Source organism: Polypterus senegalus, chromosome 8, assembly GCF_016835505.1.
Source record: "Polypterus senegalus isolate Bchr_013 chromosome 8, ASM1683550v1, whole genome shotgun sequence".
Taxonomy (NCBI): domain Eukaryota; kingdom Metazoa; phylum Chordata; class Cladistia; order Polypteriformes; family Polypteridae; genus Polypterus; species Polypterus senegalus.
The window spans coordinates 165,620,827-165,645,784 of record NC_053161.1 but is presented as its reverse complement, the minus strand read 5'-3'; the positions used below and the strand labels follow the sequence as shown (position 1 = coordinate 165,645,784).

At 40.6% G+C, this 24,958-nt stretch overlaps 1 protein-coding gene across 1 annotated transcript; it reads left to right on the top strand.

Annotated features, from left to right (window-relative positions):
* Positions 1–10,429: 10,429 nt before the first annotated feature.
* Positions 10,430–24,917, top strand: LOC120534683 (zinc finger protein 2 homolog). The gene is made up of 2 exons (XM_039762273.1): positions 10,430–10,628; positions 24,121–24,917. Exons 1-2 carry the CDS (start codon positions 10,430–10,432, stop codon positions 24,915–24,917), a joined length of 996 nt encoding a protein of 331 aa, XP_039618207.1.
* Positions 24,918–24,958: the final 41 nt, after the last annotated feature.

Genomic DNA, 24,958 nt, shown 5'->3' with positions numbered 1-24,958 from the left:
GGTGCTTTGTACACTTTATTATTATAATAAATTCATTCTTGGACTTTTATCTGGTATCTGACGCATTGTCTGAGGGTTCAAGGGGACAACCGCGACCCCGTCTGTCACAACAGAAAAAGTAAAGTCATTCACTTTGTGTGAAGCCCAGTTCAAAGAGATGATGATGATGATAAAGTCTGTTATTACACTGGTCTCCATAGTTATTCTACTCTGATGAAGTTGTACAAGTATGTCTGAGGGCACAATCTCTTATTTGTCCAAATTTCAGCGCTTACTGCTGGCACTTATGAAACTAAGATTGCATCTTGGGCATCAGATTCTTGCTGACATGTTTCATGTTTCACAAGGAACAGTGTCCAATGTATTTTTAAAAGTTCTGCATGTGCTTTTTGAAAAGTTGAAGCATTTAATTGCATGGCCTGAGAGGGAGGAACTGAGAAAAACCATGCCTGTAGAATGTATAAGGTCATTTGGTCGCAAAATAACTGTGATAATTGACTGTTTTGAAATTTTTATTGATAGACGATCCCAACTATTGGCGCAGGCACAAACCTATTCTTCATACAAACACAAAAACACTGCCAAGTACTTAATAGGCATATCACCCCAAGGAGTAGTGGCATTTATAGCCCAGGCTTGAGGTGGTCATGCTAGTGACAAACACATCACTGAAAATTCTGAATTTTTAGATAAGCTTCAGTTTGGAGATGTTGTTCTGGCTGACAGAGGTTTTGATATTGCAGAAAGTGTGGAATTACTGTGTGCCGGGGTTAAAATCCCAGATTTCACAAAAGGCAGAAGCCAGATGCCTGCATGGCATATTGAAAGAACCGGGAAGATAACACATCTCCGAATCCATGTAGAACATGTTATTGGAAATATCACCCAGAAATATTCCATTTTGAAAAGTATTATTCCAATAGATTACACAGGAAGGAGAGACCCCAACCCTGGATAAAATTGCTACAGTGTGTTGTGCTTTATCAGACGTGTGCCCTTCAGTTGTACCTCAAACTGTTCACTGGAATAATGGCTTTTACCAAGCACCAAATATCGGCAGAAATACTTCTTCATCTCGCGTCCACTCTGTCATATTAACCTCATACGGATCCCTGCCGCCAATTGCCTCCAACTTCTTGCAATACCGCATCGAACTTTCTGTATCTAACTGAGCAACGTACGACATCTTCGACTTTCTCTGGTCAAATGGCAATTAAACACAAATTGTGACGTAATACGCAGGTAACTTAATACAACCCATTGGTGCCGAGAGCTGCTAAAGGACACAGCTGTGCCACGTCCCCATTTTAAAAGGGGAATCGTGCGTGCGTGTGAAGGGAAGAAGAAAAAAACGAAAAATGAACAAGAAGAGAACGAGCAGACCGATGCAGGCATGCAGGCAGGATGAGTAAACCATAGACATATATAGATAGACGCCGCATTCACTGTGTTGCCCAGTCGACACGATAAGTCAGCGTGTCCGCCATATTGCGAGTGGCAAAAGTGCCATTTAAACTAATACAGGTAGACGTGGAAACTGGGTTTTCTGATGAAAGAACAATAACGTTTAAAACAGTATCGTTTACATACAACAGATTTTGGTTAATCATTTACATGCAATTATTTATATCCATTTATACACTAATAATGGCAATTATTAAATAATTCCTCCCATAAAAGTAACATTTCTCGGACTGCTTTCTTCCATCTCCAAAACATTTCTAGACTTCGTCCTGTACTCCTGTTCTTACACAACACAGTACTGAAGTATTGGTTAATGCCCGAGTCACCTCACATATTACTGTAATGCTATTCTATCTGTCATCCCACAAAAACGTATCCATCTCTTATATTTTATTCAAAATTCTGCTGCCAGGAAAACCACCTGCTGTTCTAAATCCACTGAACATATTACACTTACTCTCTCTCAACTTCACTGGCTCCCTGTTAAATACAGAATACAATACTAAATACTGCTCTGGACATTTAAAGCTCTCCACAACCTCACTGATCTCCTACAGACTGACACTCCTCTCGTTTACTCAGATCCTCATCTACAGCTCGACTTTCTGTACCGCACATCAGACTCAGTGCTATGGGAGCTCGAGCGTCTCTCATTGTGCTCCTCAACTTGACATTAACATTTCATAAGTAAGGCTGAACAATTGTTTTGGTTATATTTGGCCATTAGAAAATCTCGTTTTATAATCTTAGCACTCAAGGTCACCTTACAATAAAATTAAACAACATTAGTAAAATTAAAACTATAGAATGATAAATCAAAAAGCAATAATTAGCAAACAAACAAAGACAACTGGCAGTAACAGTGCAAAATTCACAATTGGTATGCCAGTTTGAAAAGATAAGTTTTGGGGAGTTAAAATGAAAACCTGCAGTCACTGTGGCCTTTCCAGGATCGGAGCTGGACGCCCCTGATTTAGGAAAAACTTGGATTGGTGTTGTTGAGGGCAAACTTCAGGGCGCATGCTCGATATTTTAAAGGCGTGTCGAGTGACGCCATCCGGAGCGTCGGAATCTCAGACTCATAGTGACAGGCAGTACACGAGACGGTTTAGGATGTTCTCGAATGTTTGCAAGTGAATTAGGATTATCAACGACTTTAGAAAAACAAAATCCCATCACTGAATGACCGAGGGTAAGTGCTCGGGGTTTGTGGACGACACTTTATGGGCGTGTGAGTTTTTATTTAGAGTTTCTGCAATCAGAGGCGAGAGCCACGTGTTCGTGCCCATGAACACACCCCAAGACTCGAACCCCCCGCCGCGTGTCTTTGCTGTTCGTTCCTCTGGTTTTCTTCACGTTTACAAATCCCATTTCTACTTCACACCGTCGCCTTTTCACTTCCTATTCTTTCAGTCACAATCCTCTAATTGTCGAGCATGGAGAGGCGGCCACTCCACAGGCAGCGCGTTGATTTCTTTTTTCTTTCGGTTCGTGGTGTCCTGTTTAAAGACGATAGAAGAGTTGGTTACCAATCCACTGTTGAAAAAGGCAACGAGGGGATCAGTCAGGCATTTACACTGTTGATTAGTAAAAGTGAGAAATGAACTGAACAAACTGGAGAAGAGTCGCAGTGGATACGCGCTGAGAACGAGTACAGATCCAGAGGGAGTTGTAGTGCTGCTGTTACTCCTCCGTTAACACTTCCACAGATGTATAAATGTTAATAACTGACAAAGTCTGGCGACCGTCATCATCGGTTAGTCCGTGTATATAAATAAACACACAAACATTCTGAAATCTATTTAATCCAATTTAGACAGTGACGTGCGTTGAGGTTCATGGCTGGTGACTTCTCCAGAGTCAGATTTACACATATATGATCCCCAAAGAGTAGCTTATTCGCTATTCCATTGGCAGCCAGCATGCACATTGACTACAGGTTTCGTTTCATATCTCATCCGCATTCTTTACACACACATCAGGTAAGGCGCATATTTGGATAAGAAAGAACGTTACATTTATAGCGGCGAGCGAGAGCGGAGAGAGCGCATTTGCTCCTCACCACCCGTGTGTTCTAAATTTGCCGTTCCACAGTTTATTCTCATTCAATACAAATGAAAGTACTGAGTGGTGCACAGAAAAAAAGGATTTCAATATTGACCTTAATTGAAATATTTAGTTGTTTTTTTTAAAGCTTTTAATTCTGATGCTTTAATCGATTTTCATACAGACTGCTCAACAAAAGGATAACAAGAAGAACAAAAAGTATTTTATTAAAGATCAAAATTTAGTTGTTTCTTAGTTTGAAACAAACCCTTTAGCTCCGGCGTTGGTCTTCCGTTATTTATCATTTCTTGGGCTCTTGTTCAGAAAGCGGACGCCACTTGGTTGTTTCACAATCATTAAGATTCGGTATATAAGTAGGTTTCGCATTTCTGTTATCATTTTAGCCCTAAAATTAGTGACTTAACATCAGGGACCCATAATTATTGACTTTAAGGTTAGTGTTTGGGCGAGGGGAAGGCCGTCTCAAGTGGCGTCCGCTTTCTGAACAATTTGAGAAATTAATAAGTTTAGACCATTGTCGGGCAACCGGTGCGCCGTGGAATTTTCTAGGGGCGCCGCGAAAACTTTTGTAAAATATTTAAAGTTGCTAGTGTTTTTGAACTTTTGGTTGATTAAAAAGATAATTTTTTTTTTTTTTTTTTAAATTATGTTGGAAAAACAGATAACGGAACACTTACGGAAATGAAGTCTAAGAAACGCGAGAGACTTCAAATGATCGACAAGGAAATGCGCGTCTGTCTTTCGAAAATTGATCCTCGCATCAATCTCATATGTGCTGAAAACAATCTCAACGTTCACATTAATTAAATTTAAGGTTTGTCCTTTGATTCCTTTATTAATGTCTTTCAAACTTGTAAAATTAACTGTTTTTAATGGCGATTGTCCATAGATTGTGTCGTCACGACTTTATTTATGGGCAGTCCCACAGGTGCGCCGCGAAAGAAAATTTTTGGACTTAGTGCGCCGCACCTCGAAAAAGGTTGCCTTTCACTGGCTTAGATGTATAATCTTCCATTTTGGCAGTCAGTCGGAACAAAAAATCAAAATGAACAGAGCGCTGCAGTGCACTTGACTTTCTGATATCGCTAACTTATCGGCGCCTCTGCGCAGAAGAACAGCAGCAACGAGCACCTGTTGGGCTCACATGCGCCCCCTTCAGGACGGCGCGGTACTGTGTGCCTTCTCACTGCGGTTTTATGTCCGATCAGCAAGACTAAATATGTCCCACACATCCATTAAAGTTATTAGACAGACTGTGGAAAGTCAGGGTGTATAATAAACGTGTCTGCACACATTAAATTGGCGAAATAAAGAGAGACAACGCGCCAATTGCAGGCATCAGCCCAGTGTGTGAGGGACAGCGGAGTGCGAGGTGACGTGAGGCTTGTCGCTGTCGCACCTCGCGTTTCTCCCCCATATTTGAACAGGAAATATGCAAATTCAGCGATTTTGACTATAAAAATGATCAAAATTATTGGAATCCTACAGAAAACAAATTTATGGCACAGAAGAGTCGACAAATTTATGGTATGTTATCAGTATTTTTGTTTTACTTTTCATGATGATACCTGCCTCCCCTGATCGCACGTTCCTGATGATACATTGCTTGATCTAAATAATGTACGTAAATGTATCTTTTACATTAAAATGTGACAAACTCTTATTTCTGATGTTAAAGTCCAATTCAGTAATGCCTGGTTAGTGAGTACAGAGAAGTTAATAGAGATGTCTGGTCACTGTCACAGCCTCACAGCTCCAGCTGAATGAATTGGTTTATGGTTTGCAGTGTTCATGTGTACCCTTTGTGTGTTTTTGCCCTTCCTCTTTCTAAAGATGTGCAGGTTTAATGTTCTGGAAAGTCTAACTTGTCTTGTGTCTGTGGACTCTAATGTGAGTGTAGCCTGTGATGGCCCATAGTGGGTTCCCATATCCCAGTGTCTTTTTCTTGTGTTTGCTTTGTACCGCTCTCAGAACCGGCACGATTATAATACACGCTGCCCTATTTGAGAGGCAGCAAAAAGAAAAAGAAAACAAATAATCCGGGGCGCGAGTGACCAACACTACTTTCCTACTTCACCACTTCAGTTATTGAGATACACCAGAGAAAGCAGGATCAAGCAAAAATGATTATTGGCAGACAATATATAGGATCACTGTAACAACAAAAAACCTTATATACATAATATCGCGCTGCAGCGCTTTCCTTCACCACACCAATCATAACACCAACACTTGAAAACATGCATTACTAATAAAGACTTGAACAAATGGAAACGCACAAAAAACCAATGGATTTATAGTCTTTTAAAGCTTATCTGTACGGAGTGTTGAGCTCAGTCTGTAGTGGGGAATGAGAAGCCGACCATATCTCTTGTTCTGGGAAACGTTCCGATTAACAGTTCCTTGTGCTGGCCCGTCAAGTCCTCTCCCGTATTCCTTCCTCCCGAAAGAAAAATAATTTGCTTGGAAATGAACCCGGGTTCACCTGACGATATCCAAGAGGTGTTAATCCTTTCCCTCGTGCCTTTTTCTGTTATGGCCTCCTTCTCTTCCCTTTTTTCCCGCCACCTATTTCCATTCGGATAGCTCCTCCCCGTACAGTCTGTTGGCCCTCCAAGCCCGGTGCTCCCCTCCCTCTGTATAAAGGGCCGGCCCTAAACATAAAGGCATACCACAAAAGCAGGTATGGGAAAAGGTACAAACTTACAGGTACAGATCCATATTTCATTTGACCGTTACAGCTTTGTACTGCACTGTGGTTGTGAGGTGAACGCCAAGTCCCATATGATGGATGCTGTCATGTTGAGACTAAGCAGGCTTTGTGGGTCTCCACCAGGCACTCTTGGGTGAACACCAGTGCCAGGCCTGGCATTCATCTTCTGGATAAAGGCCTCTTTTTGATTTAATTGGAATATTCATGAGGGTCAATGATGAGTTTGTTTTTTTTTTTTCCTGCTCCCTCCCACCCTTATGATTGCACACAGCAAATGAATCAATCAGGAGCCAAAGTCTCCGGAGCTCTCAAGATGACTGAGCCACCCAAGGTCTCCATCACTCCAGGGTCACTGTACTGGTAGGAGCTGGGATTTCATAGGCGATTACTACTGTGTTTAAATATGATTTATGATTTTATGTTTTTAGGCGATGTTTACTTCCACATGGCGTACCAAACAGAGCTGAAGTTCTGTTTTAGGGCTTATTAAAAGTAAAGTCTGCAAACACTCATTTGGACTCCTATCTTGTAAGTGCTGTCCTCCACTGCTAAACTTTTTCAAGACAGTTTTATTTATTTTTATTTGTGGTACATTTGCGATTTTATTATCAGATACACACAATGACCACTCTTTGCCATAAAGTCCTGTAAAAGTTGCCATAGACCTTTTGTTAGCCTCTCTGACCAGTGACCAGTGTCCTCCTCGTTCTTCCATCCATTTTAGAGGGTCCTAGTGGTACCAAACACTTCCCACTTCTTGATTATGAACTTCACTGTGTGCTCCTAGGGATTGATAAAGCCTTTGAGATGTTTTATTTTTCTATCCATCTCCTGACTTGTGCCTGTGCACAACTTTATCTCTGAGATCTTCTGACTGTGCCTGACCATCCAGAGTTGATTGTTGGCTTTCAGTTGCACTTCCAAGCACTGGGATGCCACAGGAATAGCTGAACGAATCAGGATGATTACAGCTGATCACCGGTGGGAGCCAATTAGCTTGGTGTGCGGTGGAGAAGGAGATTAGTTCCACCTGATTGAGTCTACGACGGGGGTCGGCAACCCGCAGCTCCAGAGCCGCATGCGGCTCTTTTTCACCTTTGCCGCGGCTCTGGTAGTGTGTCACGCGGGCCGGAGTCTTTCAGTGGCTGCGGCGCGCTCCTGAAGAATGGGAGGCGCCGCCTTACCTGTCAGGCTGCTCGCCGCGGAGGATGACGTGTGTGCTGCCGCTGGCTGGCAGCCTATCAGAGAGGCCGCCAGACCGGTGAAGGCGTCATCACGCCGCCAGACTGCTGCTGCGCTGCCAAGCCTGCCATAAAGAGGAGGACCGGGCTGAAGGAAGGCGCGTGATTCGCTCTCAGGAGGTAAGTCACACTTTTTTTTCCCTCTTTTCTTTTCTCTTAACGCGCACACGTGCCAGTCCCGGGACATAACAGCGTTTTAAAAACGTTACAGTAATGTGTGCATGCCCATCTGCCATGCATCTCGACACCCTACCCATCAAATGAAACTTCAAAGTCTCGTCTTACGGATGATATAAACCATTTTGACACACAACAACCACAGCACTGACACTAAAGCCTTTTTTACAGAGAAGTACATACTTTTAAGAGTTGACTGTGCCTACCTTTGAAGACCCCCTGCAAGTCAAACATCAATATTTCCGAGCAGATTTGATCCCATTGTGTCCGTAAGGCTCCAGCGAATATAATCCAGTAAAACGATTGGGTCCAAAATGCACGATATATTCTCAAAGGGACAAAAACTCCAGAAAACGTTTCATAACTTGAGACCACCTACGTAATTTTTTTTCACTTATATTGCTCATATTAGACGTAATTTGTTTCTGTCGGCGATAACCATGCTACCGCATGAGACACGGAAGTGTTAGCTTTCGAAAGACACCTAAGTTGGCCAATTACGACGGGTCTGGGGTTGACTGGCACCTCGTATAGCCAACCAGTGTCACAGAAAGCTTTGAGAGTGACGTATAGCTCTGAACTCTGTTAGAATCTACCAGTTTGATTGGACACTGTGACTGACACTCGAAACTTACAGCCAATGAGCAGCCGAGCATTTTGATATGTAACTTGCCATACTAACTTGTAAACAAGTTGCAGAGTTGGTGCGTGGTTGTTTATTGTGATTTCGCCAAGTTTTTTTCGCATTTTAAATATGAATAAAAGTAGAAGTTTAAACGTAAATAAACGCTCGATTAAATAATAGATGCATGTACGCGTTGCATAATGGTTTTGCGGCTCCAAGTTTTTTTTTTCTTTTCGAAAACGGGTCCAAGTGGCTCTTTATGTCTTAAAGGTTGCAGACACCTGGTCTACGAGGATTTATTAGGAGGGGCTGATCATTTGACCATCTCAGAAACCGTTTAGAAACCAAAATTAAAAACCAGAATCGCTATTCTATCTTTTCACTTGGCTGCTACAAATTGTATTGAGTAAATGCAGCTGGAGAAATATTTTTTTAATGTATCTTTCAGGCTGCAAAGCAACAAAATGTGAATATTTTGGAGAGTGTGATTCTCTTCTATACGCACTGTAGCTCTGTTACAGTTAAACAGAACAAAGCCCTTTGAAATTTGTAGTGGGAACAAAGAGTTTGATAAAATCAGTTACTACAATCCAACAGTGCGATTGGCTCAGGGTGCAACTAACTGGGTGAGTGGCTCCATTTTAAATTTTTTTTTTTCTTCATAAGTTACCATGCAAAGGTTTTTGTACAACCTGCTCCAAGTAAGTAGAAGGTAAGCCTCATCAACGACAATTTAAGCTAGCAAATCCATTATTTCACCTTCTTACCATCTTATGTTGCAGGCTGCATGTTCTACCAGATTTACGTTCCTCTTTTATTTTCCCCATCTTGACATGCGTCTGTTTAACACAATCCTGAGTCCCTTCTTATATAAACATTAAAAATAACTAAGAACACAATTCTGGGACCCAAACAGTATGTCTGTGTTTCATCCAAGTAGTGAATACTGCTGATGGGATTGATTCCATCATTGAGGTCCGCAATATTCACAACTTGAGTTAAATACTCGCATACTGTTTGGGTCCCAGAATTGTGCTGGAATGACAGGCAAGACCCCACTGCACCAGGGATGATCTTAAAATCCTTAACTCTTTGATCTGATGGATGAGCCGAGTCATAAGATAAAAGAACAATCCTCCCCGTGTGTGTGTTTTTTTTTTTGCTGATGACATTGTACAATACAATACACTTTATTTTTGTATAGCCCAAAATCACACAAGGAGTGCCACAATGGGCTTTAACAGGCCCTGCTTCTTGACAGCCCCCCAGACTTTCTAAGAAGACAAGGAAACCCCAAATAAAATAAAATGGAAGAAACCTCAGGAAAGGCAGTTCAAAGAGAGACCCCTTTCCAGGTAGGTTGGGCGTGCAGTGGGTGTCAAAAAGAAGGGGGTAAAATACAATACAATACACAGAACAGAACAAATCCTTAATACAGTATAAAAATAAAATTTTTAAAAGTACGTAGCAGAATTTAACATTGGATGATATCCCATAATATGATTTGGATTTGTTTAGAGTCCTGAAGACCTCAGCCATCAAGCTGCCTTCCCCATTTGGCCATGGCTGAAATAGCGCTGGGCCAGCCAGTCCGATGAAAGGACCCCTCTTTCCCATGATTCCTGCGATCCTCCATCAGAGATGACTTTACCACAGGCAGGCAAAACAACTTGGCTGGTGGGCTGTAGCACGAAGTGCCACATTTGAGTACCGAGAGGAGAAACAGAATAGGTGAGGGTTAGTATCAAATTATAACAATCCTGTTACTTATGTTTTAATGCTAATGACTGACAACAGAGATGCAGTCTGTACAGTTAATCAGCAGCTCTAGTCAGGGTGTGCTAAACTGAAGTAGTGAGGCTTCAGCCGGGACGGAAGGGGCATCTCTTATAGTAGCAGGCAGACCGCCCCACAGTTTAGGGGCCCTGTAACTAAAAGCTCGACTGCCCACTGTTATTTTATTAAATATATTGGAATTGGCATCTTGAGATCCTAATTTGCATCTGAGTGATGCACTTTTGATCCAATTAAATCCTTTTTCCTTTTTTTCCACAGAGAGAGAGGAAAAGCTGCTGTTCAGGTTGTGTCTAAATGGATGTAAAAAAGGAGACGTGTGAGGCTGATATAAATACCAGAAAAGTAATGGCTGTAAGTATTAAGAAGGAGGAGTGTGAGTGGGAGTCCATTTGCCCTCAACAGGAGAATCTCTGCATTAAGGAGGAGGACTGTGAGACAGGGTTAGTGAGCATTAAAGAAGAGGCTGAAGAGACGTCTGTCAGCATTGAGACAAACATTTGTAAAAGTGTGCAGAATGTCAAGGAAGAGGACCATCAGTGTGGGGGTGAAGATGGAGCAGTGACCGCATTAGTCTCCTCTCACAGCAGACCCTGTGCATCATCAGAGCCTTCTGTCCTTGTGAAGTCTGAATCATCACAGCCTGACACAAAGAGGACTGAAGACCCTTCATCCGTTAGAATTGAGGAATAAGAGTCGCCACCTACAAATCGGGCTGAAAAGAGTAAGTGACCATATAAAACATGTGTGTAAGGCATCGTTTTACCATTTACGAAAAATTTCCAAACTTCGCCCCCTATTAACCATCCCAGATGCAGAGAAACTTGTCCATGCCTTTATCTCCTCAAGGCTGGACTACTGCAATGGACTTTTTGCGGGAATTCATACCAAGGACATACAAAAGCTTCAATATATCCAAAATAGTGCTGCAAGAATCCTATTAAGAGTAAGGAAATTTGAACATATTACTCCCATCCTCAAATCACTTCATTGGCTCCTTGTTTCCTTCCGGATTGAGTACAAAATTCTTCTACTGACCCACAGATGTATCTACGGCCAGGCACCTTCTTACCTTCAGGATTTGATTCACTTAAAAACTTCCAATCGGATCCTCAGATCATCTGGCAGCATGCAGCTTCATACTCCCCTTACTAAGCTCCGTACTATGGGGGGTCGAGCTTTTTGCTCTGCTGCACCACAGCTCTGGAATCAGCTCCCTGTTGAACTGAGAAATACACAAAACCTGGACATTTTTAAAGCAAATTTGAAGACTTTTTTATTTAGGAAAGCATATAATTGCTGTGATTGTTGATTTAATCTAGTCTTTTAAACTTTAAAATTTTGTGGTTATTGCTTTTGTTGTAGCACTTTGAGATCTTATCAATGAAAAGTGCGTTACAAATAAAATCTATTATTATTATTATTATTAAGTGAAAAGTAAAAGTAAGTTTTAAGGTTGGGGGATTATAGGCATGAAAAGGAGGTCTAGTACGTTTTATGAGAAACACTGAAATGCAGTTAAAGGTGTGTTATTACATTGTGTGTTTCATGTCCTTTGAGAGTTCATCTCTGTTAATGTTGTAAGGTTTAGCATCTTGCTGCTCTTTACATTGCAGCTGTAAATTTGTTCAAACACTCCAAGTCTGTCCTCAGTAAAAAGTGTTACACAAAAGTAGAATTGTAAGGAAGGTTGGTGAAGTCTTTGAAATTCCCTGAATTATTATTCTTGTTATTTGGATAGTCCTCTACCTAAAAAGAACAGAAAAAACTCACAAGGTAACCCTCGGGGGGTGGGGGGCTTGGAGATGGATGAAATGTTGGGAAGATCAATTCAGGGAGAGACCCCCTTCCAGGTAGGTTGGGTATGCAATGGGTGGCATTAAAATGGGAGTAAAACAAAAAAAATGCACACAACTGACCACAAGTGATCCTCCATGGCCAGTCTATCATGGCCGCTTCAGATCTACAGTGCAGCGTTACAAACTTCTTACTGTGTTCTTGCACAGCACTCCTTGCCAAGTACAGGTCCAGAGCCGCACAACAACTCTTAACACAAAATGTACGAATACCGTAGATGATAGCGCTCGATAAATACAGAACTGTCAGAATACGAGGTTACAAATACAGCTGTGGCAATAGCTGTAGTAATACAAATAATGAAAATAAAATCGTCTTGAAGGAGTAATTAATTTAACATGAACTCTCGGGGCCTTTTTACTTTGCTTATGGCTCATCCAGGGCATCCAAATAAATAAATAGTTTTTGTAGTGCTGGGCGGTATACTGGTTCATACCGAAAAACATCTTTTATTTTTGTTATAATATGGATTTTTTTTTTTTTAAACCGCAACACCGGTTTAAATTACCTAAACGACGTTCAGAACGTGGCGCAGTGGGAAACTGTTCAAGGGGGGACCTTTTTCACTGCTACACCGCTAAATAGGCATGCAACGGAGTACATTCATTAATGTAGGTGAAAATGGACAGAGAACTTTCTGAAGTTGTAGCAGACGCTAAAGTTAAACATGATGACACAGAAGAACTTTTGCAGAAAAAAGGAGTCACGTCTGTTTCCTGGAGATGCTTTGGTTTTAAAAGGTCGGATGTGGACCATTATGTTCAAATGTGAATACTGTTTATATACTACTGGATAATACTGCAAGTCAAGTTGTACTTGTTTTATTTTTTTTACAATACTGTGTAGTGTACCTGGGTACTGTGTAATAGTGCGATGACATGTTGACTTTATTCTCGACATTTCTATTTGATTCTCGCCGTTTATGTAGAGATTAACGTCGACATGTTGACTTTATCCTCGAAATTTGTCATTAAAGTCGAACATCGTAAACTAAACTTCATCGTAAAATGAATATTTAATCTACTACATTTTCTCAAACCCCGTCATAAGTTATGTAGCACATTAAATACTTTGTGTTAAGTGTTCCCATTAGTGATGGGCCGCTCGATACTCAGGTTTCGACACTGTGTCGAGCTATCGAAGCACCGCTTCGAGGCTTGCTTCAAATGCGCCCGTCACGTGATTTTGAGCACGCTAGCGTAATGACGTCATTGATATCCGCGCAGTCAGCAGTCGATTTGGTCAGTAACTAGTCTGCTGAAGTGCTTTGGCTCAAAGCGTAAAAGCGGTTGTCTGTGCTATATTGATAAAATACGCTAACCCGAGTTCAAATCCTAGTTGGGGCTCGCATATGTTGAAATAAGGATTTTGTATAAAACAGTTAAGTAGTACTTGTTTGAAAGTTAACAAATATATTTTGGAGACATTATGAACGATTTACATGGGGCACCTTTTTCCTCGGTGTGGAATTGTGTCCACCAAGAATCTGTAACAAATCGATGAGCATATTTTGCGTAAGGTAGCACGTATTGTAACAATCCAGAATCTATTCTACCCCATGTCGATCATATCACAGAGGCTAAGAAATGCTTCACTAAAGCCGACGTGGTCATTACACCAGTATATGCGCAAGACATTCCTCATTAAACGTTTTTACTATTCAGTGATTCCCAGATCTGTTGCTGATTTGTATTATTGATTTCCAAAAAGCAATGTGAGTAAAAGCGTGTTCTGCATAACTAATCACAACTGTCTTTAAAACAGAATCAGCGCCATCAACAGTGTCTTCTGCAATTTTAGGAAAGCCTCGGGATTTCTGCGTTAATGAGACAAAAAAGTTGTAAAGAAACTTTGCAAATTCATCCAAAGGTGAACGTAAAGATCACTCAAGTACTGAGAAGAAGGAGCAGCTGGATAAGCACATCTGGAGCCAAACTTTCAAAAAAGCACCTGACTTTGTCATGAACATTCCTTTAGTTGTGAATTCATCTTATCAAAGGCTGCGCTGGGGGGGTAAATAAGTAATCTTCCGAAGTGCAGCACAACAGAGTAAATAATTGATGTAAATAGAATTACTGAAAGACTAAGTTTTTGCCGTTTCTGTATTCTTAAACCATCTTCCAGTTACACAATCCCCCGCAGTCAATGTCACATTCAATGTTCTCTGCTCCTTAACCTGTCTTGTTACCCAAAGCATCAACACTCAGTTTCATTCAAGGCTTTACCGTCCTTCCTTTCATAGACATAAAATAAAACACATTTCCTCTACATGTCCAATAATAATAGTAAACTTGCAGGAACGAGAAAAGCACAAGATGGGAATATTTATGACAAGAGCCTGGACATCATGTGCCTTGTCACCCATTACGTGAGCTCGTCTGCCATCCCTCGGTTACACTGGCACACGTTACACTCTGGAGCAAATGCAATGGAGAATATCAATCAATCAATCAACATTTATTTATATAGCACATATTCATACAAAAAAATGTAGCTCAAAGTGCTTTACAAAATGAATAGAAAAATAGAAGACACAATAAAAATAAACATAAGTCAACATTAATTAACATAGAATAAGTAAGGTCCGATGGCCAGGTGGACAGAAAAAAAAAAAACTCCAAAGGCTGGAGAAAAAAATAAAATCTGTAGGGGTTCCAGACCAGAGACCGCCCAGTCCCCTCTGGGCAATCTACCTAACATAAGTCAAACAGTCCTCTTTGTATTTAGGGTTTTCATGGAAGGACCTGATGATGATGGTCACGTAGACTTCTGGCTTTCAGTCCATCAATGTTGGTGCATCAGGATGCTTTGAGTAGGTGGTGGTGGCGCAGGCCACCATCACAAAGAAACAGAAAAGAGAGTAGAGGTCATTATGGATTTTGGAGCCACTGTGAATAGTTATTATGAAGAATTGAACATACAGAGTATCAGGATTAAGTTAAAGTGAAGTTATAAAAGGCCATGTTAAAGTAATAACATGTAATAAAGTAATACCGACAATGTACACCTTCAGAAGTGGAATAAATCGACTGTATACGTAGAACATTTCAGATAAACGATGAATTTTGTTAATCATAAACAATGCAACATAACTATTATATGTGTTGTTACTTTTTATTTATACTCACCAAACGTTACAGATCTACATGGGAAATGAACACAGGTAATATGTTTATAATCATTCTCACTAAAAGACACTGTCAAAATATATTAATGAGAAAATTGAGACACATTGGCCTTTAGGAAATATAAAAAAGCGTGTGCGCTGTCACTTAGGACAGAATGCATTGTTAACGTGACGCACTCTCTACTGACGATATCACGAAAAAAAGAAACAGCGCAGTCCATGCTAACTCAAATCCTCCTTGATGTTTGACCTAATGATTAATTGTCAATATCAAATCGATAAAATCATTTTAAGAAGATGACAAGTCTGCTATAGTCAGTTTAATCAACGCTACTTTTAAAAAGTTTCCTTATACAGAATATAAAACAGAATCTCAATGATACGGGACTCGGAGTAGTAACGAATAATATGTGACACTGAGAAATTATAATTCCTAATAACGGGAACAAGTAAAAACTACGACTTCCTAAAACGGACACTGTAAATGTAGGCATTTCAATAAATAATTTAGGAGACTTGTGTGTGCATTTCAATATCGATTTAAGAACTACGTAGGCCACCTGTTGTACTATAAACGGTAGCTCAAGCAGCACTTAACAGTAAATAGTCTAACAGGACAATGACTGACTGAAACGAAGATGCTGCGCCAATAATAAGGATCACACTGTCATCCTGCATGTTTAGAAGGCACTGGTTGGCTGAAACTGTTTATAGCGAATTGTCCCAAGTTGGAAGTGCCGTATAGCGATCAGACACGAAAAGACACATTTAGGCATAATGGACAGTAGTTTATTTTTCTACAATACAAATTCAGTACGACACCTGGGTCTCCAAACACACAAATATGAAGCTTATTACATTTTACAGTGAAACTCTTTACATACACAATATAATTAGGGGCGTGTGCCACCTGCCCGACTACGGTGGCCCAACCTTCCCTCGATAGCTCGATTCGCTCGCTATCCGTCCAAGCTTGTTAAATGGAGGAATAGAAAAAAAACTTTCACAAGAGGAGGATCAGCGACGCGAACCTGAGCGACAACACCACTGAGCCACCTAATCCGGATAATTAACGAGCTCTGCACAACTGAACTACTACTACTGTTCTTACTGTGGCGGATGAAATATGTTGTTTGACATATGCACGTTAAAATGGTTTAATTGATACGAGAGTATCATTGTTGTATTCTCCTAATGAAGACGAAAAAATTATATGTATAGATGTATACTATATGACGACGGTTTTGAACAAAATTAAGTGTTCCATAAAAAGGTTGAACGATTTACCCAATCTTTTCATATATATATAAAGTTAATATATGACAATATATCTTTGACACTATGTATCAGACAAAGGAAATCACAGCAATCCACAAGAACAATAATTAATTCTCAGCAACTACCTGAATTGTAGCTTAACCATATCAACTGAAATGTGTAATGTCAATACGAATTACAAAATATAACTAGAGAGTTAAGTGTCAGATAGACTCTCAAAATTAAGAGGTCAATGCCTTTCAGTGTGCTGAGGCTTTACAAAGATTCAGTAACCAGTGACCATGTCTGCTCGAAGCCCTATCATGATCCAATCTCGGTACTACGCATGTCTGAGGCTTCGGTGCCCCGTTCAAAGCCTGTCATGACGCAATCTCATTTGTACGCATGTCTGAGGCTTCAGTTGTCTCGTCATCATCTCAGTAGTACGCATGTCTGAGGCTTCGGTAGCTCCGTCATCATCTCACTAGTACGCATGTCTGAGGCTTCGGAGACCCGTTCAAAGCCCGTCATGACGCAATCTCAGTACTCTGCGCAAAGCTTCCACTCATTATTTGTTCAACGAGCTACCGTTTGAAGTAGGCTACATATGGCATCAACAGAGTTAAAAAACTCAACAGAATTCCCATTGAAATGAAAGTTTGTAGATGATCAATACATGTTAAATGATCGTGCCCGATAATACGTTGTGGCAAAAAATAAAATTATAAATTATACATCATACAAACGCCGACTTGTTGAATGCATAATGCTGCAAAGAAGAGCTTTAGCAATACGGGTGACGACACATCTCTCACTATAATACTCTCCTAAATATCCATTCTTCGCCTCATGCAACGTTTTCATGCAACACTGAAGGTATGTCATATAGTATACATCTATATATAATTGTTTTCGTCTTCACTACATACATACATGTATACATTAAAAAACATACATTATGTACCATCCTCCTGAAAATAGTAGTGGTGCAGCGGTAGCGTTACCGCTTCATACTAAAGCATACGTGGGTTCGGGTCCCACGTCCACCCTCTGTAAATTATGACCCAAAAGAGTCTGATTTTCTTTTTTTTTTTTATTAAACAGCAAATTCCAGCGTGGACCGGAAGCGAGCAAGGCGAGAACACTAGTAAGGATATATCAAATGGAAACGTGCATCTTGTTTTATGTCTATAACAAAAAAAATATTTGAGTAACGATTTTAACTGTTTTGTAGTTGTTGATGGCGGGTTTAGCGGTTTAAATTTTTAAATATTAAATTGATAAGGTGGAATGTGTTCTTGCTTTGAGTGTTAATGTGTTAGTAACTGGGATTGCGCCTCTATTACTGGAAGATTGCTTAGGAATGATACAGACTGGACAACTATGTGTTTTAGGAAATGTTTTATTATTGCACTGTGCTGTGACTAAAAACTTTTACTGATCACCTGTCCGGACCTTGAAGATGTGTTCACGAGGGAGGGATGCTGTTGTTAAAAGCAAATGTTTTTCAACAGCAGGTCCAGATGTGTTTATCCGCTGCTTTTGTTGCCTCAGCACTCAATCTTTAATGCCGACCTTGATATGTGCACTGCTCACATTGGAGTGTCCCGTGTGTGTCTGTGTGCCGGTGACTGATCTGCGCCGTGTCTCTCAGCCTCTCTGATGTGCTCTGGATTGACACCTTTGAATGTTTGGTGCAGCAGAGCAAATTCAACCTGATCTACCACAGTGGCTTTGTTATCACCTTATTCCAGCGTTTCTCAACCTTTAAGTATTTGCGACCAGAGTTTTCATAACAGTTTTAATCGCGCCCCCAACATTTTTGAAATGTAGATGCATATTTGATTATACCTACTTAACTTTTATCGACATTTATCTAACTCTATACAGTATTTATTGTTCTATTATCAGAATGTAGTTTAAGTTAATTTGTTTTGGTTCCAACAGATGTTTTCTTTTTTTCACATCTTCGCGCCCCCCTTTTTGTTACTTCGCGCCCCACAGGTTGAGAACCACTGCCTTATTCAATGGAGGGGTTCATGGACGTCAAATGGCAATGAATAGAAATGGATTAATGTAAATACGTGAGCTGCCATCCGCAATTAGACATCGCATTTTGATGACGATTTTGGTGATTCCCGAACAGATCTCTTATGCGATCCTTCCACAGTATCTCTCAAAATTATTTAGTTCAAATTGGTTATAAAGATTTCAATTCTGATCCTTTTTTATTATTGTTAATTTTGATGAGTCTTTAAGTGGGATCGAACTCGGGCTAGCACTACGTTCAGAATTTGAAAAGCAACCATATTAGTTAATTGTGCCATTGACGGCGTCATTTCGTTGTAGCTAATTCGTTATTTTCGTGCTCCACAAAATATTGTAAAGTACTAATAAATGAAATATTTCAATACTTGATCGAATAATAACAACTGATTTAAGGATTTCACCTTTTCTTTCTCAAATGTGCTTACCTATATCATGGCAAAGTACAGGGATAAACCATTATTTTCCGTCTACTCCATTTTAATTAAGTCAAACCAAGGAAAACATTTAAGGCTATAAAATGTGATCTCAAGAAAAGATGAGGGTTAATTCTAATACTAATAACAGGAGCGATTATAATGATACAGTGCAAAGGTAAATACTAATTGAAAGAGCCGGGAATCCATGCGTGAGGCGTCTTATTTTAACTCTTGCTATCGTATAGTGCATTCTGCTTGTCGGCGTTAGTTATATATATATATATATATATTATATTTTTTAGACATCAGACACTAGAAGTTGCTGACGAACCCTTCTCTTCGTTGTCAGTCTGTAGCAGCGAAAAAATAAAAGCAATAAGAGTTATAACAGACGTCATTGAAGTGGATCATGAGTTTGTGTAATGTTAATGAAAATGGCCAGGAGGGGTCACTAAAGAGGTGAGTGTCAAATGCTTCGAAGCTTCGATACGATTTCCGACGCAATTGCTTCAAACGTTTTGCTGCTTCATGAGGCTTCACTCCGCCCATCACTAGTTCCCATTGCCATGTTAAATCGGTATGCGCTTCTTAAACTGACTTCCTCCGCACTAAGAGGAGGCGCCGGCAGCAATCACCGCACAGAATCCATTCACGTCATGATATTCCTGCTCCCTGAACATTTACAATGCTAAGATAAATACTTGATATAATTGTCATGATGAAATGCATTAAAGCATGTACTAATCATGTGAGGGCACAGTGGCATGGAGGTTGCACTGCTGCCTCGCAGCAAGGGGGTCCCGGGTGTTCCCTGCCTTGAATTTGCATGTTTTTCTGGTGGGTTTACTCGGCGTGCTTCAGTTTCCTTTCAAAGTCACGTAGGGTGTGGGGTTTTGTTCTGCTGTATTGACCCTGCTAGTGTATGTGTTGCTCGTATTCACCCTGAGATGTGCTGGCGGCACGTTCAGGATTTGCTCCTGCCTCGCACACAATGCTTGCTGGGATGGCTGCAACCCTGAATGATTGGCATAATTAAATATGTATAATAACAAAGATTTTTTTTAAGTTCTGAACACTCTGTGGGCTAAGTTTATAACTAGTTTTTAATTCACAAAGACGTTTGTGTGGTGATTGGTTAGATGGAGAAAGAAAAACGAAGATCGGAGCTCCGGGTTTGGTACATCAGACAGAGACGACACTCCTGCCGTAGAAGAACATCCATTGAATGTGTCTCAGACCACCAGATCACAAACCCAACATTTACACAATATTTAAGTTAAACCTGTGCAATACCCATTCATACATCCAGCCTCGTCACACCTGCCATAAAGGTCTCTACACTGAACGTACACCTGGGGACCCCTTACTGCGAGGGAGCAGCAATACCACCACACCAGCACGCATGTTTAATACCTGCTTTAATGCATTTCATCATGAAGTGAATGGATTCTGTGCGGAGATCGCTGCCGGCGCCTCCTCTTAGTGCGGAGGAAGTCAGTTTAAGAAGCGCACAGTGATTAACAACTGGGTCTGGGAACACAACACAAAGCATTTAATGTGCTACATAACTTATGATGGGGTTTGAGAAAATCTAGTAAATTAAACATTGATTTTAAGATGAAGTTTAATTATAAAATAAACCGCGAGAATAATGTCGTAAACTAAAGTAGAAAGTGGAAATGTCGACTTTAATCTCGACCATAAGCATTAAAATTAAAGTGGAAATGTCGAGAATAAAGTCAACATGTCGACTTTATTCTTATAGTTTTTTATTTCTTCTTCACCGTGGGCCTAATACGATTCCTTAGGGTTATACAACAAAAAGTGGAGTTTTATTATTTATGTATATAGCTTAGCTTTAAGCAAGGTCCATATTAATACAGTTTGCCTAAATGATGGTTCAGTTGGTAAAGATGTCATCACCAAGTTGCACTTTTGAAATGAAACCTGCCCAACATTTGTAAGTAAGCTGTAAGGAATGAGCCTGCCAAACTTCAGCCTTCTACCTACACGGGAAGTTGGAGAATTAGTGATGAGTCAGTGAGGGCTTTGCCTTTTATTAGTATTGATAATGCATGTTCTGTGCTGCATCTCTGTAAGTCCTTTTTGATGGTCACAGAAAGCCTGGATGTGCACAGTGAGGCCAGTCTTATGTGACATTCTCTCAAGGCATCGGCTAGTTGTTTCAAACACCATAATTCTGAGTTGTGCCGTGGAGCTGAGCGCTTAAAGGAAACCTCTATGTTTTAAAGGAGCGGTTTTATCTAGTGCTGAAAGAAGGGCTAAGTTATAGTAGTCAACAAGAGTGTCTAGTGTGGATGGAATAGGGGAAGACGGAAGAAGGAAAAAAGCACAGATATCTTCTGCAAGAAATTTGAGGTTTGAGGTTAACTGCTTTATGATCAGAGAGTCCCAAATCACTGCTGTAAGTGTTGCCGACAGATAAGCCAGATGTGACCACCAGAGTGAATAGGAAAATCAACTTGTTGCACCAGGTCAAAACAGTGTAGCAAAGACAGGATTTTAATTTCTCATCTTACATGTAGTAAAGTCAATATGGATGTTGAAATTACCAAGAAGAATGAATCTCTGGGAAATTGAATTTAATAGTTCAGACAGATCAGATGAGAAACACTCTTTGATTTCAGATTTCATTATTCGTTTAAGAGCCAGGCACTCAAAAGACAAATGGGCAGTCAATTGCAATTCTTTTGATGTTTAACTACAATCCAATAATTACTGTGACCCCCTCCACCTTGTTTTGAGCTGCGAGCCTCTGTGAAGTAAATGTATGCGGAAGGTGTCTCCTCCATTAGAGATACAAATTTGTTTGGTTTTTGCCAAGTTTCTGTTAAGCATAGCATATCAAGATTGGAGTCTGTAATGAACTCCTGATAGCACTAATGCCTTACCATTAAGAGATCTTGTGTCAAACAGTGCAACATTAGCTGATGAGGGTTCGTTGTGCACAGATACATAACCAGAGTTTATTTTAGTGTACTGCAAATTTGGCATACTGACACTCTTAGTTCCGTAACCATGAGAAGAACGCCGTATTTCTGAACAGATGTTGCTGGTGAATTTAACACTCTCACACTGGCAGTGGTGGCATCCTGACCTACAATGCCAATATGTTGGGCACCACACAACAGCAGTGCCTTTTAAGACATTCCAGTCTGACCATTTCCGCTGGACAAACTGTTTTAATATGCAGGAGTTTCACTGGGAGAATTTCTACATAGTAGAAAGCCAATGCTAATCTGACAGCAGTAGAGCACACTTAAGCGGTGCAGCACAGTGGAGAAGGTGAGGCGGGTTGGGTGGCACAGATGAGCAGAAGCAGAGACTGTAGAACAAATATATGCCACTGGAAGACTGATCAATTAAAAAGGTAGGAGATAATACAAGTTCCTTACCACAATTGAAAGGTTCCAACATAATGTAACTATAAACATACAGGGTGCAGCAGAAATAACTCCCACATTTCGAAAAATTACTGTGGGGTCCCCAAAGCAGGTAGAGGGGTGCGGTCCGTTCTGTAAGGTACGGTACATAATAAAGTTTTCAGTCGTCACCATGCTGTGGTCAGGTGAGCATCGAGGCTTTGTAGTGGAGGCTTTTTTCAAAAATGGCGAATCTGTAGCTGCGACGCAGAGGGTGTTTCGCACGCGGTTCGGTTTACATGCTAATGAAAGTGTTTCAGGCTGGAAAACGATTTTGCTGTGGGTTCAAAGAGTAAGGGCAACAGGAGGTTTTCAAACATCATCCTCGGTCCTTGGACCAACTAAAGGAGGCTATTCAAGAAGAAATTGAAGGAATTTCACCCGACATGCTAGTAAGAGTGACGGAAAACTTCCAAGAACGGCTCCAAATGTGTATCAGCCATCAAGGCCACCATTTGGATGATATAATTTTTAAAACTTAAAGTAAAAAAACTTTTTTATATCTACTTTTTGTGATACCTTGTAGCTTTTTTTTTCAATCCCCCTTTGAAATGTGGGAGTTATTTCTGCCGCACCCTGTATGATTGTGGGTTTTTTTAGGTGTGATTGCCTTAGCGCTGCAAATATCATCAGATCATTTTTCCGCTTGAAACTCGTATAGAAGACATTGACAGCAATCTAGTAAGTCCATTTTAATTAAGAAAAGAGAACACTCTCAGTTCCCTTGATCTCCATGATGCAAAGAATAATGTTCACAAATCAGGCAGGAGTGGCCAGTCAAAAGAAAATTCCGTCCAGTGAACCAGAAAAACATTCAAATCACTTGTCCCTGAAGCTGCAAACTTCATTGAGGCAAAGTCTATAAAATTTAAATCCAAATTCAATACAGAAAGTACTCCAGTACAGTGGGTACGGAAAGTATTCAGACCCCCTTCAATTTTTCACTCTTATATTGCAGCCATTTGCTAAAATCATTTAAATTAATTTTTCCCTCATTAATGTACACACAGCACCCCATAATGACAGACCAAAAAAAAAGAATTTTTGAAATTGTTGCAGATTAAAAAAGTAAAACTGAAATATCACATGGTCCTAAGTATTCAGACCCTTTGCTCAGTATTTAGTAGAAGCCCCCTTTTGAGCTAATACAGCCATGAGTCGTCTTGGGAAAGATGCAACAAGTTTTTCACACCTGGATTTGGGGATCCTCTGCCATTCCTCCTTGCAGATCCTCTCCAGTTCTGTCAGGTTGGATGGTAAACGTTGGTGGACAGCCATTTTTAGGTCTCTCCAGAGATGCTCAATTGGGTTTAAGTCAGGGCTCTGGCTGGGCCATTCAAGAACAGTCACAGAGTTGTTGTGAAGCCACTCCTTCGTTATTTTAGCTGTGTGCTTAGGGTCATTGTCTTGTTGGAAGGTAAACCTTCGGCCCAGTCTGAGGTCCTTAGCACTCTGGAGAAGGTTTTTGTCCAGGATATCCCTGTACTTGGCCACATTCATCTTTCCCTCGATTGCAACCAGTCGTCCTGTCCCTGCAGCTGAAAAACACCCCCACAGCATGATGCTGCCACCGCCATGCTTCACTGTGGGGACTGTATTGGACAAGTGATGAGCAGTGCCTGGTTGTCTCCGTGAATCCGTGAATGGTTGGTTCTCTCACACGTGATCTATTTAGTTGACTTACCTCAACCTCTTGGCTCCAGTAATCGTACTCCTGTGGTGAGTTTTTGTAATACAGAAGAGAAAATTAACAGGTTCGTTGTCTTTCTAAGTGCAACTTAGATTTTACATTTGCTTTGCTGCTATAACGTATTTCATACTTTTAACCAGCATTTATTTGATCAGTGAGATGAAAATAACCTTTCATTGTTCCTTTCAAATTTCATACAGGAGACAAACCTCACTGTTGTTCTGCATGTGGCAAACAATTCTGTCACAGGAGTGATCTAAAGAGACACCTCAGAATTCACACCAAAGAATGTGGCAAAGAGTTTTCAAGAAGCGGCCTTCTTCAGACCCACAAAAGAATCCACACTGGAGAGAAGCCGTACTGCTGTACAGAGTGTGGCAAAGAATTCTGTGACGGGACTAATCTGCTGAGCGACAAAAAAAGTCACACTGGCGAGAAGCCTTATTGCTGTTCAGAATGTGGCAAACAATTTTGTGATAAGCGTAGTTCTGAGATCCATGCTAGAACCCCCACTAGACCCACAAAAAAGTTCACACAGGAGAGAAGCCGTATTGTTGTACAGAGTGTGGCAAGCAATTCCGTTGCAGAAGTAATCTTTGGAGCCACAAAAGAATTCACACGGGAGAGAAGCCCGTATTGCCGTTTGGAATGTGGCAAACAATTCCATCATCAGAGTGGCTTTGACATCCACACTAGAATGCACACTGGTGAAAAGCCATATCGCTGTACAGAGTGTGGCAAACAGTTCAGTGGCGGGTGTAGCCTTGACATCCACAAAATAATCCACACTGGAGAAAAGCTGTTTTGCTGTACAGAGTGTGGCAAAGAATTCCGTTGGAGGAGTAATCTTACGAACTACAAAAGGATTCACACTGGGGAGAAGCCATACTACTGTTTGGAATGTGGCAAACTATTCTGTCAAAAAAGTAGTTTTGAGGTCCACAAAAGAATGCACACTGGAAAGAAGCGCTATCGCTGTTTGGAATATTGTGAATGATTCTGTTAGAGGAGGAATCTTTAGTTCTACACTTGATTTCA